The sequence below is a fragment of the Saccoglossus kowalevskii genome, chromosome 10 (genome assembly GCF_978046115.1).
Source record: "Saccoglossus kowalevskii chromosome 10, keSacKowa6.1, whole genome shotgun sequence".
NCBI classification, from domain to species: domain Eukaryota; kingdom Metazoa; phylum Hemichordata; class Enteropneusta; family Harrimaniidae; genus Saccoglossus; species Saccoglossus kowalevskii.
The window spans coordinates 24,481,857-24,500,895 of record NC_140650.1 but is presented as its reverse complement, the minus strand read 5'-3'; the positions used below and the strand labels follow the sequence as shown (position 1 = coordinate 24,500,895).

The 19,039-nt window shown below is 37.4% G+C and overlaps 2 protein-coding genes and 1 long non-coding RNA gene across 5 annotated transcripts; 1 reads left to right on the top strand and 2 right to left on the bottom strand.

Moving 5' to 3' along the window:
* Positions 1–347: 347 nt before the first annotated feature.
* On the bottom strand, positions 348–2,468 carry LOC102803106 (transmembrane protein 45B-like). Its single transcript, XM_006815398.3, has one exon. The coding sequence runs from the start codon at positions 2,276–2,278 to the stop codon at positions 1,436–1,438; it is 843 nt and encodes a 280-aa protein (XP_006815461.1). The 5' UTR covers positions 2,279–2,468; the 3' UTR covers positions 348–1,435.
* Positions 2,469–7,132: 4,664 nt separating this feature from the next.
* LOC146737980 (uncharacterized) lies at positions 7,133–18,530 on the bottom strand. 3 transcript variants are annotated; one of them, XM_085504765.1, is made up of 4 exons: positions 18,336–18,530; positions 9,573–9,663; positions 8,629–8,757; positions 7,133–8,121 (listed from the first exon to the last, which is right to left on the bottom strand). In XM_085504765.1, the coding sequence occupies exons 2-4, from the start codon at positions 9,582–9,584 to the stop codon at positions 7,909–7,911; spliced, it is 354 nt and encodes a 117-aa protein (XP_085360891.1). In that variant the 5' UTR covers positions 9,585–9,663; positions 18,336–18,530; the 3' UTR covers positions 7,133–7,908. The 3 variants fall into 3 exon arrangements, with proteins under 3 accessions (XP_085360891.1, XP_085360892.1, XP_085360890.1); XM_085504766.1 differs by lacking the exon at positions 18,336–18,530 and having other exon boundaries at positions 9,568–10,044; XM_085504764.1 differs by lacking the exon at positions 18,336–18,530 and having other exon boundaries at positions 9,573–10,044.
* On the top strand, positions 10,359–12,698 carry LOC146737981 (uncharacterized). The gene is made up of 2 exons (XR_014930800.1): positions 10,359–10,420; positions 12,568–12,698. It is a non-coding gene; the product is annotated as an uncharacterized LOC146737981 (long non-coding RNA).
* Positions 18,531–19,039: the final 509 nt, after the last annotated feature.

Genomic DNA, 19,039 nt, shown 5'->3' with positions numbered 1-19,039 from the left:
TGAATATCAAGAATTGCTAACTGTACCTAATCGGACCTAACAAATATCAAAACTGTTTTGGAAATATAAAATGGCAATTTTTACAGAAGAAACAGAATACTTACTAAAAACACTGTTAATTTAATTTAAGCCATGAAAGGCCATATCTGGTAGACTAACAAATGAGTATCGACACCACTTGGCAAAAAGTGTGAAACTCCATTATCATCACTGGTCGTGATCGTTGGTGGTAGACGTCTTGGCTAGGATTTCAAAATGCTTTTGTTTTTTCTGACGTAGTCGGGGAGGCAAGATAGAACTTGTAAAGGGGTAGACTGGCATGGTGAGGCACAATACACATTCAAATATAAGAATAAAAATCTAGATTTAATACTAAATATCCCTATCACAAAATAATAATATGCTAGCACATAAAATAAAGTCTAATCAAAAAACTGCAATAAAGTGTCAGTGATTTTAGTGATTACATTACTACATAACAGTTCTCCCACACAATGGAGATGCGTTGTCGCAGGTACAGTATCAAAAGCCTGTTTCACACATGTAATAAATTGCACGCCCATCAAATCGCGAATCGAATCCAATCGCAGCTACATACAATATTCCATTCACACACCAAGAAAAACGATTTAATATTTTTCTTATGTTGTCAGGCAGGCTAACACCCTTTGATCGACCAGGACCAAAGTGGTTTCGATCTTTGTTACGTCCCAAATGTAGTTATAAATATTTATAAACTCATTATGCAATGTACAATCTCCATGTGCGGGTGACGTGCTGCAAGTCAGATAAACTGTAGAAAGGTTGATATTTAATGGAAAAATAACAGAAAAACTGCAATTTTTCGGCCGAACGAGCTTCAGTTCGAAAGTATCGGATAACTCACAAGGCTTGAACTGTATGTATACTGATTTCGCGATCATTCCAAAGCAGACAATAAGAACAGAAGTACAGAGAAGTGCAGTGAAACCATTTATCGAGGGTGTCCAGATCAAACTGATTAAAATCAGATGTATTGTTACAGTAGGGCAGCTTATTTTTCTTTCTGAATTTCATATATTTTATTTTAATAGTACTACATTTGTTTAGTATTTCGTAATTTTTATAAAAACTGCTCAAATGCTTTAAATGCTCAATTATTCAGTTTTACAATGTACATATTCACCCCATCCTCAAATAAAAGCTAAACACCCCCTAAACAATTATAGATAAAAACTTCTGAAACATGGACATGGAACGGGAGCTGGGATTAACTGCTCGAGTTAATGTATCAACAAGACGAAACCAACAACGAGGAGTATACATGTTCGTGGAGTATACATGTTCGTGGAGTATACATGTTCGTGGAGTATACACCCTGGACTCTTCTCACGGGGACGCACACACCTCCCATACGCTTACGCCGAGCGTCAACGTCAATGTACCGGCATGACATTCAAATTTCATCGATAAGCTTATCGTAGCATTCAAGGCGAATTTCGTTGGTGCTGGCCTGGGTGATAGTCATTCGGAAATAGACAGATATTACGCCGAAGATTCCAGCCATCACAGCCATACATGCGAGGATGTGCCAGCAGAATGCCATTGTTACAAACATCAGGTTCTCGTGACTGTCGGGGTCCCAATGAGCGCCGCCATTAGGTGGGTATAATACAAACGCGACTTGCCAAAACCACGTACCCTGAGTGAAGGTTAGACCGGTGCGAATGAACGGCAGCAGTTGGACATCAGTTTTCCAAATTTCGGTGAATGTCACCAGTGCGGTTAGCAATACTGTAATCACCAACATATAGTGCAGTGAAATGTCTAAAGGCGAACGGGCGTGAACGTGGAAGTAAAACAGCATACCTTCGATGAAAAAAGCCAAGGCCATGAAAAAGTGCTCAAAAGCTTTCAGCCCAGTGACACACGTACGTGCAATGACAAATACTGCACCGGCGATGCCAAAGAATATGTACATAGTGCAGTGCTGCCATTCTACCGAATGCACAAATTTTCCCGTGTCTTTGTCTAACATGGTCCATTTCCATTCAGGCCAAGATTGTTCAACGATGACCCCAACACTACCGAACACAACGACGATTATACCTTCAATGAACTCGGCATCGCGGCTTGTAAAGAAACGTCGTGTTCCATTGCTGTTGACAGTCGGGTTGTTGGTCTGCCTAAATACGTTTGAATTCTTACGAATAAAGCGGTAGGAATACTTTATGCACCACCATACCCCGAAGACGATGAAAAAGCTGCCGGGGAGAGCGTGTCCCATGAAAAGCCCCATAGCTGTTCCCGTTAAATTATCGTCCAATTCAATCGTAACTAAGAAAGTAATCAGATGTTTGACCTGCGGTGTTTCGCCACGTCACTCGTACGGACAATATGGCTTCTCATAGGGTCTATGAGCTTCCAAGACTGTAAGCTACTACTGCGGGTCAAATCGCGAAACAAAAGAGTCGTGAACAAAGAACTTTCGAAGGCAATAAATAATACATGTGAATTACCTAGAGGTCGCTGTTCGATTCGCTAAAGGGTGAAATCGACCATGGAGATTTTTTTTGCTCCATGAGTCGACGCATGTGTCACCCAAATTAAGTTTGAATGACAAATTGAAAAAAAAAAAAAAAAATTTAAAGATATCCCCACTTATTTAATGAACCCCTGCAGATGGTATTACCATGAAATACAAAGGATCAGAAATGTGTGAACAATTATCAAGACAAGTTCTAACAGGAAACCGGTTACGTAAGAACGTATCCACTCACTGTGTACTTGTACCTTTTTTTAATTATCATGAGTACTACGTTTAGGGGGCGGTAAAATTCACATGGGTCCGAAAGTGGGGGGCTTGTTGCTGAAAATATTTTTAAGTGGCACATGAATATGAAGTCCCATCCCCTTAATTGTAAACAGTGACCCCACTTTTTCAAATAGAGTACCCCCCCCCCCCAGTTTTTATGTTGAGCTATTTTTTTTTTCTAAGAAATAAAACATCATTACATACATTTAGTTACTTTTAGAGTCGCTACAACATGAATACATGTACGTCATAATGAAAAAGATTTGATAATTTTTTTTTCAGTTGTGACTTTCACTAATTCATGGTTAGTACCTTCATGGAGGTAAACAATTTACCTCCATGGTACCTTCCATGACTAATTGAATGGATCTCGACGGACGAAACATAATAGTGGATGTTCCGCTCACCGCGATATCCCACGAGATGCCCTGACAACGGTTGCCAGCCACGTGACACAAGCTTTGGTTCAAAATGGCGTCCTAGCTTACGATCCGTTTGTTTTACGTTAATATAATGGATAATGTCGACAAACTTACAGTGCCACGGTTCAAGAGCTTTTTACGTAAATTTGGTGTCTCAACATCGAATTCTACACTCCTTGCACCAATCACATTTGCCCATTTCAACCACAGTCCCTCAACAAACGGTTTAGGAACGCTATTGTTCAAAGTTGTGAATTACACTTTACGTTGATCCGACGCTGGTTATGCTATGAGTTGTGGGAAAAACTGTCATACCGCCCTCTTATAGCTGTGCTTGTGAATTTTATTATACATGTATATACATATATATATATTTAGTTTCCGTTATTCTGACATTACTATTTGAAATCACAAGAGTCTCAGATAAAGGAGAGAACAGATTTTATGCACGAACTAGGTGCTTCTCTTAAGATAATTGATCTGGTTATGATGCGAAGTACTGATTTTATAAACCTATTCAGATATGTTGAATGGTACCCAAAAAAAATATTAGCATCTATAGAACAAATATAAACTAGCAATATTAAATTGCATTCTATTCCATCTATATTTAACACAGTTTTCTTAATCAAAACTTGGGTTGTTTTCAAAGTTAAAATTTGCTATAAAGGTGTGAATGTGAAGCCATAAAATCATGTGTCTGCTTTTTTCAGGTTTCCAGAATGGCTTAAAAGTCTAATAAATAGGCAATATTCCCAGTCGACACCAACATCATCAAAATTGACGAAATCGTCGTACATTTTCACGTATTTGGTTATATTCTTGGTTATATCGAACGATCGAGAGTCACATTGCATTGATCAAAACAATAACATTGGGTATGAGCATACGCATACTGCATTTGCGTAAAGCACCCTGGGTTAAATGATATCGTGATTTATGCTAATTTAATCGTGATATAAATAATGCTATGTTCCACTGGACTATATCTCCAGAACTATGGTTTACGGGAACGATTGTAACTTAATCCCCAGAGCAAATATTAACACGAGACATACATGAATGTATATGTCAGCTTTCTGAAAACATATACATTGCCATAACTGCATGCTTAGTAACTGGCGAGGAAAGTCCTAAACTCTATTAAACTATAAATTATGTTTCCCCTCTCGCTACCTTAGTGGGGAAAAAATCATTCGTAAGACGTCCGTTCTTATCTATCGAATAAACATCCAGCGGAAGCGTAATTAGCATAGTACAAAGGGAAGATTTTCGTTTCTCACCCGTTTTTGAGGGACTGTGTTTCAACGAAGTTGACGTAGATTCTCATCAACTTCGTCACTTGAGGGCGCGGTGTGTATATATCACATACTCATACAGTCTATTGTTCTATATACCTTGGGTGGCTAAATGCCCACTTTGTAGACCTGTCAAATCTGTTACACTTAGTGAAATAGGTCTCACTGAATCGTGGTTACAGAGCTGTCTATATTTATATTTCCGAAAATGTTAAAGTGGGATGGTGCAGATCTTTGCATACACCAATTAACACACAGCTATTGCAATATTCTTGTGTACAATACTTTATTTTCGCTTGGAATTTATTTTCGCTATTTTCGTTGAAGGGATGATTCAGCGAAAATAAAATCTACTGAATATGCCTTTTTTCCTATATTTTACATTTAACTTCAAAAATCAATGAAAATAAATTACATACAAAACACCCAGCAAAAATTAATTCCAGCTAAAATACAGTATTTTACAGTACCGCGTTTCGAAGTATAGCGGTAAACTATTATCTGTTCCTAATAAAAACAGACGGGGTATGGTATGAGGGATCACGTTACTAGGTTTTGAATACCAGTCTAGACCAGTCACGCCATAATGCAGTTTTCAATTTAATTTGTTTGTATTTTGTTTATATTTTTCGTTGTCACAAGTGGTGTGACACCCGCTACTGTCCTCGGGACACGCCTGACAGTGCAACGGATACAGGCTTTTTGCCAAACTTCCTTTTGGAAAGGACTTTTCATTCCTGGTCGGCGGTCGGAGTGTTAGTAACGGGGAGTGTTATTTTTATTAATGATTGCGTTTACCATTTTCAAATTGTTGTTGACTTTGTTGTCAGTTATTTCGAATTTTCTTTCCCTCGTAATGTTAGTTGCCGTGTTCCACAGCCCATTTCGGCTTTTTGGGGATATAGAATCCGAATTCAGTAAACTTGTGCACTACATGCAATATAATGACAAATATTTTGGTTTGTTGTGTCTTGATAAATAAATTATTCGCCGTACTGCATATATGTGGCTGCCCCTTACTATATGCAAGTGTGTGTTGTACATTATTCAATGCGGTGGGTCTAAATAAGACTTACTCGTAGTTAGTTTACGCCATTGCGTTTATTCGTTGAGATTCACATAATATCACTCTAGAGGGCGCAATTGCCATCTATAATTTCTCCGGTAGACCTTGTATGTTCTGGGACGACGGTAATTTACTTAGTTGAAGGCCTCATATTAATACAAATGAGAACAAAATTAGTAAAAAGATTAGGTTAATATTTACGTCATTATTTATCCAAGTGAACCATGATAATATTATATAACTCACTAATTCTTTCACACACATACATGTATGGGGAAATACTTTCGCCACGTTCATAGGTTCTATTTTTATATTACAGAAAAAAATGTGTCTGTTTAATAACCTTCTCGTATTCAACTTCGTATTCATTCAACTACTTCTATTGACGTAGCTGCGTAATCTTGATGTATATAATTAGCATATGTAATTATCACATGTATATACGACCTGACAACTATAGATGCGCTCGTTTTTCAAGCCATTGCGCTTTTTTTCAAATTCTCACTCATATTCGACCATATCAACAACCAGCGATAAACTTGCAATTCCAAAAGAGAAGTTTAGCATGGCATTCTAAATTCATTTAAAACACTAACCACGAGGACTCGTTTTAAAATTGCCCAATTTATAATAATTCATTTTTTAAGTTTGACTATTTTTGTTTACTGCTATTGGCATCATAATTTTCTGCATTATCTTTATTATAATTACTGAATTTAATTTTCCGATTTCACTGTCCATTTAAATATAGTTTACAACAATTAGCAAGGGCAAGCTACTTGATTAGTTCCACCGTGACTAAAACTACATAACTAGTCCTCATCAAATAAGTACATATATTTCTTTTCTTAACGGCGTTTGTTGTGCGTGTATACTTTATTTCATATCTGGTGGAATTAACTTGTATAATTATTCAGATGCAAATAGCCACCGAGATCTCAATCAGAGCGAGGGAGCCGCGAGACTTCGATCACAGCGAGAGTGTTGCGAGACTTCGATCAGAGCGAGGGGGCCGCAAGATTTTGATCAGAGCGAGGGAGCTGCGAGACTTCGGTCAGAGCGGGGGAGCCGTGAGATTTCGATCAGAGCGAGGGAGCCGCGAGATTTCGATCAGATCGAGGGAGCCGCGAGACTTCGATCACAGCGAGGGAGTCGCGAGACTTCGATCAGAGCGAGGGGGCCGCAAGATTTTGATCAGAGCGAGGGAGCTGTGAGACTTCGGTCAGAGCGGGGGAGCCGTGAGATTTCGATCAGAGCGAGGGAGCCGCGAGATTTCGATCAGATCGAGGGAGCCGCGAGACTTCGATCACAGCGAGGGAGTCGCGAGACTTCGATCAGAGCGAGGGGGCCGCAAGATTTTGATCAGAGCGAGGGAGCTGTGAGACTTCGGTCAGAGCGGGGGAGCCGTGAGATTTCGATCAGAGCGAGGGAGCCGCGAGATTTCGATCAGATCGAGGGAGCCGCGAGACTTCGATCAAAGCGAGGGAGCCGTGAGATTTGGATCAGAGCGAGGGAGCCGCGAGATCTCGATCAAAGCGGAGGAGCAGTGATATCTCGTTGGCTGTCTGAGGCTGAGGTTTATTCTAAGCGAAACAAAAAAGAAACAAATGAACAAAGCGAATACAACTTTTTATAATAGTACATCACTGGAATCCATACCTTATATTTCAATTACATTGGAATGATAAAACTAATCTATATCTCGAGTAAGTACATGGCGAGCTTCATATAATGTATAACGTAAAATGGGTTCTTGTATATTTATATATATATATTACTATATTTCTGGGTAAATCTCCATAAGCGGCAGTTTTGTAACCAATGACGGCAATGATCTTCTCATAAGTAAATGTTGTGTATTATTTTGGCAGTCATGAGTTGTCTTGAATTGTTGCGCCCTCGCCGGTGGAATTTGCGTTTGCGATTACCGGAGAGGGCGCACTGATTAGTGTTGACTATATTTCTATCACGTTTTTTAGTTTGAAATTTCGATAAAACGAGCAAGTTTAACTAGAAAGGCGCCCTCCCAACATGCCCCCCTATTGTCAGCACATATTAAAGCAATCGATACAAACATACCCACATGACTAAGTGGCAGTCGTTCGGATAAACAAAAAGTAAACATCGACAATATAGTAAAGTTCGAGAAGAGCTGGCAGTCACTTTTGTATTATATTTTTGTGGACTAAATACAAGAGACAAACTTGATTTTGCCGTAAATCTACGAAATCCAAATCATGCGACAAAGATTGAACTAGAACATGCGCGGATTGAACTCTATGCATGAGGTAAATATAACAGACGTCGCTGCAGACAGCCGCCATTGCATCAGGTGATTATTTGTTCACATCGAGGCACTGTGATTACGTCATCATGATCACTTACTGCTTGCTGAAGAATTGAACATTTAGACAGCAGGCCGAAATATAGTCGAGGAAACGTTCCTGAATATACAAAGATATGGCATCGGGGTCGTTGCTTGGCAAGTGTCGAGAGCGATGTACCATCGTGATTATCTGGCTGCCATTCGAATTGAGATAACTGAAATAGGTAAGTAGTAGATCCAATAAATCAATATGACGAGAAGTTATGTTGTCATAGTAATAATATAAATACATCATGTTAAATTTGTGATTGGTATATGGAATACTCGCGTCGGACAGCACAATCGCTCAAAAAGATTTTTTTTTTGCCAAAGAACATATACATAGGTGTCCCGTGGAAAGAAAGTAATTATAATCACGTCTGACGTATGTGCACTTCAAATTGGCGTTGTCTTCCATTGAACATGAAACCTCGAAATTAAATTTACTTCATATTTAATCAAGAGAAAATAATGTACAAATGAAAGGAAATCTGCCATTCCCAAGGATTGTAATAGAAAATCATGGGACACCATAGTCTGACAAGTTGGCGTGCGTGGGGTTCGCCCTTTGTCATTTTCAATGACTAATTCTAAATTATTTCACAACCAAGTTCGTCAAGACTGTCTCAGTCGGTACTCACCCGCCCTTCCAGTTTGTGGATAACTCTTTCTGTTTTACTGACCTGTTCTTTAAAATGAATGGCATAGTTTGGTTTGGTACTCTGACTATGGCGCTTTTCTTTTTCTTCAAGGGCTGCCAAGTAGGTAAGAAAGACACGCAATTCTCCCATGTGCTGTAGCAGGACATCATCCTTGGGTGGGAATAAAAGAACGAGATTGAAAAATCAATATAATTCCACACTTTAAATTGTAGTTAACTTTATTATCGAAATGGTTAAATTGGGAATAGGTCGAAAACCTTAATAGATATAATTTATTCAAATAATTATTCGGCGCAATTTATTTATTGTAAGAAGGATATTTTCAAACGAAGCACGTGTCAAAATAATCTGAAGACATCATGCATAGTCAATCACATTACGTCATGCGGAGTGACGTCATTCGTTATTCATATAAGTACTGGTAACAATACTGGTAACGATGCGATTTCCGTGTTCTTAGCAAGGTTTTAATTAAGCCTAACGATTTACATGTGAATGTCACATCGCAGACCAACGCGGCGATGATGATTGTCAGTTAAAAATAGAGCACGAAATGTAAACTATTGATTGACGGGGACTGTGGAGACTGGCCAAGTCGGAACTTCTTTTTTGTTTTACAAAAAGAAATAATTAATTGGTCTGTTAGTCCTTTTAGCGTGATCGCGAAAACTAACCTGACCGCTAGAGAAATCCTGACGGGATGTCTTTCGCAGTCACGCTAGTTTTCGTGATCACGTTAAAAAGGCTAATTGACAATTAATTATAAGAAGTCCCGACTTTTCCAGTCTAGGGACTGTGCTGTCCCTCATTTTTTCGAGTCTGTAATTGACTCCGACGTGATGATCAGAAATGATAGTATGAGTGGGCACAGCTTCAATCCTGGAATTGTTGGCCACACAAATTAAAATTTAATATTTTTTTTTTAAATGTAATGACATAAAGGAAACATACAAATGTTACCTCACCCATTTCACCATTCAACCGGAATGGTGTCGGAAGTGTATCAACTTCTGGGAAGTCGGAGGGCAGTGACTGTTTAGTATTCCGATTCTCGACCTAAATATCAGAAATATATTAAATTAAGACGGTTAGATATACAATTATATTAAAAAAATCCATGACATATAAGTTACAGAGCCAGTAAGATCACTCTACTGCAGACGGTGGTTTGATCACTTTCACGTGCTGTTGAATGTTAAACGCAATACAGACATTACGTATCATAGTTTCAACTTATCCGGGTCATCTCCCATTTGCCGTGGATAACTGGTATATTCCATGACTACTAGTATTTGACCTCCACTCTCATAACTGTTCAGTTGGAATGCTGAGGTCGCGACCTTAAAAATTGTTGACAATAACATGAAGGTGATACAGCGGCGATAGTATATTTTGGTTTCGTGTGACAAAGCACGACTCGACGCAATGATCCCGGAACCCGCCGTAGGCGGCAGTATTTTCATTCGAGGTCAATTTTGGATCACCAGGTCATTCCTAAATGCGTAATTAGGACTGAGTCGAGAATCAATTTTGGGTGCCAGAAATCATCCAAAGACGTTTATTTGGGTATAATTGGCGCTGTCAAGACAAAGTTCAGGCTAATAAAATAAGATTAGCGACGTTTTCCTATGAGAAAAAAGTGAATTATTTGTTGAAAAAAGCGGAGAAAAATTGATACACAGAAATCGTGACGTTGACTCTACGCATGCAATGCAGCGTCATGGAAATTGTCTACAGTACACGTGCACGCATCTTTCGATGACGTGATTATTTTGCCAGCCAGCCCAGGACGCCGTACAGACATTGTACTAAGGTAAGAGCCTTTGCCCTTTTCCACAAATTTTAATATATTCTTAACAATTGCTTTACCTCTAAAATAGCACACCATGCTATGATCATTCAGTGTTTTGTATTAAACGACTCATCGCTTAGCAAAACCAATTTTCAGGATTTATTGGCACATGATGTCATGAATCAGAGAAACTAATGACCAAAAATAAATATTGCATCGTATATAAATGATGACAGCAATTTACTGGGCCTATGGCCTGTGAACTCATATGACGTGTGTGCACGGTGCAACTAGTAACAATTACCTAACCTACCGGTCCTTCACGGTCACAGTTGTCGCGATGCATCTCAATAAAATAGCATCTAAAACCAATTAAAGCCGATATGTGTAAATACTTGTACATTAATAGTCTAGTCTATGCAACCAGCAATAATGACATGCAAGAATGGCATTGGCAAAATGATGACCTCGGATGTAGCCATGTCTAGGGCCATGGATATGATTTTAGTCTTTGCCCATTAATGTAATGTTATAGTGTCTATGAAGTATGTGATCATGATTAATCTTCATGATTATTTGTGACCACACCATTGATTATTCGGCATAGGCTACCACACACTGTATAATATTGAGCAGAAAGTCATGCAAGAAATTGCATTTGACCACCACATTGGCATGGCTGGCTGTATTCATTCTTACTTTTTCATGATCATTGTTTGGCTCACTACAAGTTTCTTGTGATTTAGGCGGATTGTTGTCACATGCAAGAAACAGCAAGAGCTGCAATGTGTACATCAGAGTGCTTTTATCATTCTTGTGTTGTTGCTATTGTAGGTAAATGGCCACAGCAGAAATGTACATAACTGTCATTTATGGCAGAAACTGATAGGGGCCAATTCCTTGCGCTCACTACATACACATGTACATCAGTGAATGTTTTTCTGTTGCCAGCTGCCATTTTTGAAATGGTGCCACCGATCAACAGTTCATGCCACTCACCTCAACCTTAAACAATGACATGTGTTGTCATTTGTTATTAATTTTATTTTTATTAAAATGAGTTACCTTTTTCTAAAATAAACAAAATTTGATAGTAATATCATGTAAAAAAAATGTTTAAAATGATTGTATTTGATATAGACTGAACATGTTGGGGAAAAAATAAATCTAAAATAATAAAATCCCTGCCTAACTACCCAATATTTTTTACTCTAATACTGGAAACACCAAATTTGTTTTTCATTGGCCTCATAATGGTTTGAGATCTTTTTAATATGATCCACATAAATAATGAGGGATGAACTGGGATTCTGTACAAACAGGTCCATGACTCATTTACAGCCCTGTCATTGGTGATACCAGGATTTTACTCCTTATAGCATGTGTGTGGGCTGTCTTATGCAAACCAACAATGCTGTTTTTGCACATGGTCAATTCACTTCGGTTATATGTTAGATGACACAATACCATTGCCATGCGATAAATTCATTACTTTTACCGGTTCTATCAGTCTGATGGAATTGATATCATCATTGATAACTCTATGAAGTACAATTACATTCCATATAGTCTCTTTGCACCTACTTTATTTCTTATTTATTCTGAATGGACAGTTGGATGAACATACAATAGCCTAAAAGTAAGGGGGTATATTTGTACAACACCCTGTAACTTTGCATGATATGGGTCTATAATACTGTCTTGTAAACAGTTAACTACTGGTTTTGTACAGTTTATTGTTGCTGCACATATACTTATTGAAAACAACAAGATATAGTATTTTCGGTAATATGACTACTACCAAATTGATCGGTGGTGATACCTATCATTTGGGTCTTCCGTCAACACTTATCTGCTTTTGCACCATGAGTCGTTCCATGCACATCATACCAGATTTAATCATGACACTCCGTTTACAACACTAATTTACCTCATTATAACGTAAATGTGCATAACCTGTGTTTTCATTGAGAGGATGCTTGAATGCACAGTTTTGCTTTCAGCGTCCTCTCACTAGTTATTTACAATGTGCCTCAAGATTTCATTTATGGAAAGTTCAATCATTTAAACAATGTTCTTCCTATTGAACATTCCTCTACTCAACACCTTACTCAAATCATTCATTACAATATATAATCCTTACCACTTGTTTTTTTATTTTCTTCCAGGCGAGATAATTCAACCATCACCTGTATCTCCTATTGGTTCAACTTTTTACTTTATTCTTACTCAAATTTTTTTGTAAACTTGTTGTATATTGATGGTTAAGATAAAAAATAAAAACTTTATTTTTTCCTTGTCATTACAGACGTTTATTCTATTCACACTACTTTTACATGGTTGTCTTCCAACTAGTCATGCTGAGTGATTTCTAATAGCAGCTGGCCAAATTACAATCGAGTGGTGGGTGGGTCACAGTCAAGTACAAATAAGCCATTCACTGCCAAAGAACAAATATAATCATTCTTTCCGATCAAGTACTTTAACCTCCCCCTCTTGATTCAAATGACATAACCAACAGACTTAAGACACCACCTACTTCCTATAACACACAACACCATATTCACATAATTGTTCATACATGTATACATTGTCACAGCAAAATCAATTAAATAAATTTACCAACAGCTCCAGCAAATCATCTGCCCATATTAACTATAGCCTCTTTTGTAATCCCTCTAATACTTATATTTTGTGTTTCAATTACATAATGTTAGTCCGAAAATGTCAGCTTCTATTATTTGAACACAATCCTATTATCAAGGTCACGTTTGTATTGCGCTGGTCCCGCTAACTCTGGACTCTTTAATGTAAGGTAATACAAACGCCATCACCACGGTGAAAAAAAAACACCGTTACAGTAGATTTACACTGGGTACGTGATATTTTTGTCCGTTCGGGGAGTGGTGGGCATTAATTCTATTGGGACTACGCTACAACCAGGTAATTAAAAACTGACAATTAATTTAATCAAGTAACCGAGAGGAGGAGACTGGATCTATACACGGCAAACGATAAATCACCAAAGCAACAGATAACAAGAAAATGGGCAAAGACATGTACATTCCCGTAAGATATATTGGTCTTCACCGTCAAGAAACACAAGCTTAAAGAGAGTATTAACTGAACTGAATCTGCAAATGCTGTTTAATCACTTCAGTTAAAATGGGGCACCACAGTAACCGCAGTAAACAAAATCTGCTTATTTAGAAAGTTAAGTCAACCCAGACTGTTGTAATTAATTTACTATTATTCCGATCCCTGTTACGTGAGAAAATATCTGTAGTACAGCAACCTATCCACATAAACGTTTACGCACAGAGAGGGACTGTGATTTACGTAACTCCATATTTGCAGGCAGCTCTCCAAGTTTCCGATTCCTTACCGACGTCTTGAGCACGGCCCCTTCGTGGTGAAATAACTGAGTAAACGCTCTTAAATACACATTCGACCGAGAAATCCCCGGACAAGAATAACTACTTGATCTCATAGGAAAGTTTTCCACTGTGACGATGGTAATCCCCATTTATCCCACGTGAGAACCGCGTGATCCCCGCCACGTGCACGAATTGACGCGACTCAAGGATGTTGTAGAGTTTGTTTTGTTTTTTGTTGTTTTTTTTTTGGGGGGGGGGCAAATGTTACCGGTAATCTAAATGAACTTTTTTCTAATAATCTATCTAATCTAATCTAAGTATTTTTTCAATTATTATACAATTAAACTGGTGATGGTTGTGAAACCATAACTGCCTCAGCACAAAGATTGTTATGTAATACAAGGGAATGTAAAGGGAAATGACTGGTAGAAGCAAGGCTGGGCAAATTTTGCGAAAAAGTAGTTAGTTAGAACAAGACATGAATGTCACAGTCCCCGTCATTTAATTATAAAATGCTCATGTCAAAATAATACATGGAACATCTGCAAACAGTTGAATTAATATGTACTAGTACTCTATGTGTGTACTACTCATCATAAAGTGATTTCCCTTAATCTAGTAATGTACTGATAACTGAAAACTTTGTTAATTCGGGTTTTTGTATATTACCAGGACCTGGGTTTGTTTCAGTATCACCATTGTAATTCCCCTCAAAATGTAGCCCTGACACCCGATTATAGTTTTTTCACTGAGATTGGTAATGGTACGACCTATCTGTCACTGATTCAGTCCAAGGTCACGACCAGGCCATGACATCACTAAAAACCCTAGCATTACAATTTAAGCTTAGCCTAATTATTTATTCTGAGCATGCTCAGTTGTTCTATCAGGGGTGTTGGGAGAGGTAATTTTGGGTGAATATCATGAAAAAGACCCACTTAGGTTTTTCAGATCTGGAATAAAAATTACGTGCATATTCGGCAGAGACTTATTCATCAACCTGCCAAGTTTCATCGATATCTGCAGCAGAATTTCTGAGAAAATGTCACAGACGGAAACCGGAAATAAGAAACTATACTCCCGACTAATTAATTGCCAGACACAAATTCGACACATTGTGGGATATCGAAATATGGATGATGAAAGTGATATTTCCAGAGATATAGTTGGAATTGAAGCAAATGAGTGGCTTATTAATCCATGAATAAACAACGAAACACGGAAAGTAAACCTAATATTGTAACCTGGTCTGCAAAACAAGGGGTTTTAAAATGCTGCCCACTGTCTTCCCCCAATCAAAAATGAGAGGGGGGCAAGGGGGTAGCTGGTACAGTTTTACGGAAAATAAAAAAGGCTTTTTACAATTTACAAGGAAAAAAAGACGTTTTTACAGTTTACAGTGAAAATTGAATGTTTACAGTTTACAGAGAAAATAAAGGTTATTTTACATTTTACGTACTCAAATTCTCTGCCATTACTGCGCCGTGTGACGCATGCGCATATTACCCTCGTAGTGCTCTTCATTCGGTTAGAGGGCCTTTTACGTCTTGACATTCAATTTTGCAGTGAATTGTGTCATCTAGTCGTTTTACAGTTTCGAAAATGTAATTTCCCTGGATTATTCTTTACAACTTTTTTTATTTGGATGTAAATTCTTGTACGCACCGAGAAAAATTACACATTTTTACAGTGTACGAAAACAATATTTGATTGATTACGTTGTACGTCTAGCCTGTGATTACAGAATTACGGAATTTATTTTTTCAATTTACGTTGTACGAACAAAAAATTTTTGCAATTACGTTGAACGAAAATACCCCCCCCCCCTCAAACCTGGGTCAGTAAGTTTTTCCTGGATATGTCATTAAACTCAGCTATGTATGTCAGCAAAATTTGCCCCTCAAAATTCAGGAAATAGCGTTTCAGAGGGTCTAGATTCTAAATTTCGACGCGAGGGGTGGTTAGCAGACCCCCCCCCCCCCCCATGCACAATTTCGTGCCGCCGCCCCTGATTCTATTTAGCGGACTCGTATGTTCACTGCTGGACACTTTAAAAAACAATGTCTCGATAAGTGTTTTATTAACCGGAATGAGAGGTCCGGAGTCACGGTGACTCTAAACATGTCTTCAACCAGCCTAGGCCAATTATTAATGTGCGGGGTAATTACTAGTACTCTGGCCAATGATATTGAACTTTGCTCCTCGATAAAGCAGTGGTTTTTCACTTCAAATAATACTCTTGATACCCTGGAAAAATATGTCAACTGTTTCAAAGGATTTTCGTCTTCTCAATTTCTCACGATATTGAATCTCCATATGTTGTTTAAATTTGTTTACTTGAAGGAAATGTCTTTTGACAGCATTTCTTGTATTAATTTCCATTGCACAAAAACAGCAAACACTGTTACTGAAGCACGGATTTTGCATGTATTTTTCCCCGGCCAATTACGAAAACTGCAAATCAAGGCTAATACCTCATCCATAGTTGTTGACACTTTGCAGCCGCCATGATGGATGTACTAGTATTGTGGCGTATTTGACCCCGGAATCTGACCTTGAATTCTGGCTACATTTACTGTCCTTTCATATCAATTCGATTTCCTTTCATTATTTCATCCAGATTTCATGATATTTAATATTTAAAACCAACCTTCATTTTACAGTCACTCTAGTTTTCACTTTTTTTAAATTATTTTACTGATCAAAAGAATTATCACTCCCATCATGCAATCCCCCAGAGTACTTCCACAAAGTCAGCGACGATCACCAACATAAATACAAAAAACCTCGCTCTCGGAATGAACATTTCAGAGCTCTATCATAAATGGAATATGCTTAAAAGGTGGTGGTGGTCGCGTAAACAAACAATGTATTTTACACGCGTTATATACAGTACGTCGCTATGAGTCCCACATCGGACAGAACGCAGGGTAACGACCACCGCCCTTTAAGACAGTGATCTCAATTTAAAACCCATGTTTTATTAAATAATTAATAGTCAAGTATAAAATAGTCTTAGAACATCTTTAGTTATATATACTGGACGTCAAAACATTAGTGCCATTATTCATTTATTGATATGCAAATTGGTGTATTTCTTTGTATTAATTCTAACATCAAAATATTCAATCAAATGGGTACTACTGTAAAATACTTTATTTTAGCTTGAATTAATTTTTGCTGTAAAGTCTTTTAATATTTTGGTGTTCAGTATGGAGTTTCTTTTCACTGAATCATCCCTCCAGCGAAAATAGTGGAACTAAAGTATTTTACAATATTCACCGGCACTCATCAGATCTTCGCACTGTTTTCAGAGATTGTAGATGTAATACATATGAGCATACCAGTCATAACAAATAAATTCATGCATTCTAGAGATTTCACTATCTGAATTTAAAAAAGAAAAACAAATCTTGTAAAAAAGCAAACATTTACTTTTTGTTACAGCTCAGTCCCGAGAATTCCCCGGACGAGAATAATCAGTACATGATCTCATCATGGGAAAGTTTTTTCCGCCGTGAATATGTCCATTGCGAGGACAGCGTGGTCCGTATATATGATATGAAACTTATACGGCTTAATGTGATCGACGAAACGAAACGAAACAAAACGAAACTGAACGGGATGACACACATACCCGCCGATAATAAAAAAATAAACTGCAATCAGAGAAAATGGGTTTTATACTCACAATATTTACAAAATATTTGCCGCAAATAACAATATGGTTCGTTTCGCTAATTACCGATAATCGGAAATCTGTAATCAGCGAAACAAGGGTCTTACACGTACAATGTTCACAACTGTGGGACGAAACTTGACCAGTATACTTACATTTCAGTCGTGTATATAACTACATAGAACATTTGCCGAAAATACCAATATTTAATCAGTAAATGGTTCGTTTCGCTAGTTACAGATAACCAGAAATCTGTAATCAGCGAAATAAGGGTCTTACACGTACAATATTCACAATTGCCAAATGCGTTTTTTTGCAGACTTTACAAAACTGTTCAATTTTCAACAATGTGCCTTGAACATTACAAACAATTGAAATTACTAAACAAAAAATGCAAAAATTAAATAACTGTAAAAGACAAGACTCAAAAATAATAAATTTTCTCTCCATATTTGGTAATTGGTATGAAATGTCAGCATCTCTGAAAATGAAATAAACACGAATTAAAACATAAAATGCCTTCAGTTTGTTAAAAAATAGAAAAAGTTGTAATTTATGATTACTGACTTCAGAAACACTAATGTTTTGGAAAATACTGTATTTGTATCTTCTTTACATACATTTTTGTATCGTTAAAAAATGTGCATTAAAAAACTTAGTTGTACTGACAATGAAGCAAAATGTTCTTTTATTAAATAACCCTATTATTATAATACCTCATTGGTTGAAAGGGACATCATTATAGGAGGGGAACAATGTGGGACCCCCTCCACACACACACACACACACACACACACACACACACAAATCTGCCCATGACATGTTACTTGCCTTTACTTGTTTAATCACTGATTAGTACAAGAATTTTTTTTTTACTTACTCATCACTTTCATCCTCATAATTTTCAGATTCATCTGTTTCGGTCTCTGGTATATAAACAGACATGTCCTCTGCTGATGATTCAATCTCACTCTCACCCTCTAATTCATTATCTGAATTTATTGGCGTAGATGCAAGTAATTGTTTTAACAGATCACACTGTATTCCAACTGTGACTTGTTCAACTTCTACCAGACATCCTAAAAAAAGACTTATTGAATGAGAAATTTTTAAAATGTGCGATTATATTAAAGAAGGAAGTAAATTACCATGAAAATAGCCATGTCTAAGGTATTTTGGCCAATAGCAAAAACAAATTTTAGTTTATAGACAAATGCTATGAATCATAGTTCAAATATCAGAGAGGTTATAAAACTTTCCTACTGGAATTTTTGACTCCCGTGTGCGAAGTTTCTGTCTGTCTGTGTGTGTGTGTGTGTGTCTGTTCCATCGATATCTCGAGAACCAATGTTCGGATTTCAATGAAACTTGGTATATAGCTTGTCTGGGGCAATGCGCAGATTTGATTAGTTTTTGGTTGACATCCATGCATATTAATGAGCTCATCTGCATAATAATGTGTGAATTTTAAGCTATTTCAGTTATATCGCAAGAAGCATTAAAAGAAGCATTTTTATAAAACTTGGTAAGAATGTTACTAATGATTGGCTGCTGCAATTCATTGTTGTATTTTACATTTTAATT

Bases quoted from the DNA above. Each gene is read 5' to 3' on its own strand.
- LOC102803106 (XM_006815398.3), bottom strand. From the start codon at position 2,278: ATGGGGCTTTTCATGGGACACGCTCTCCCCGGCAGCTTTTTCATCGTC.
- LOC146737980 (XM_085504765.1), bottom strand. The intron at 8,122-8,628 runs GTCAGTAAAACA...TACCTATTTCAG, and splicing joins CCATTCATTTTAAAGAACAG to TTATCTCAATTCGAATGGCA.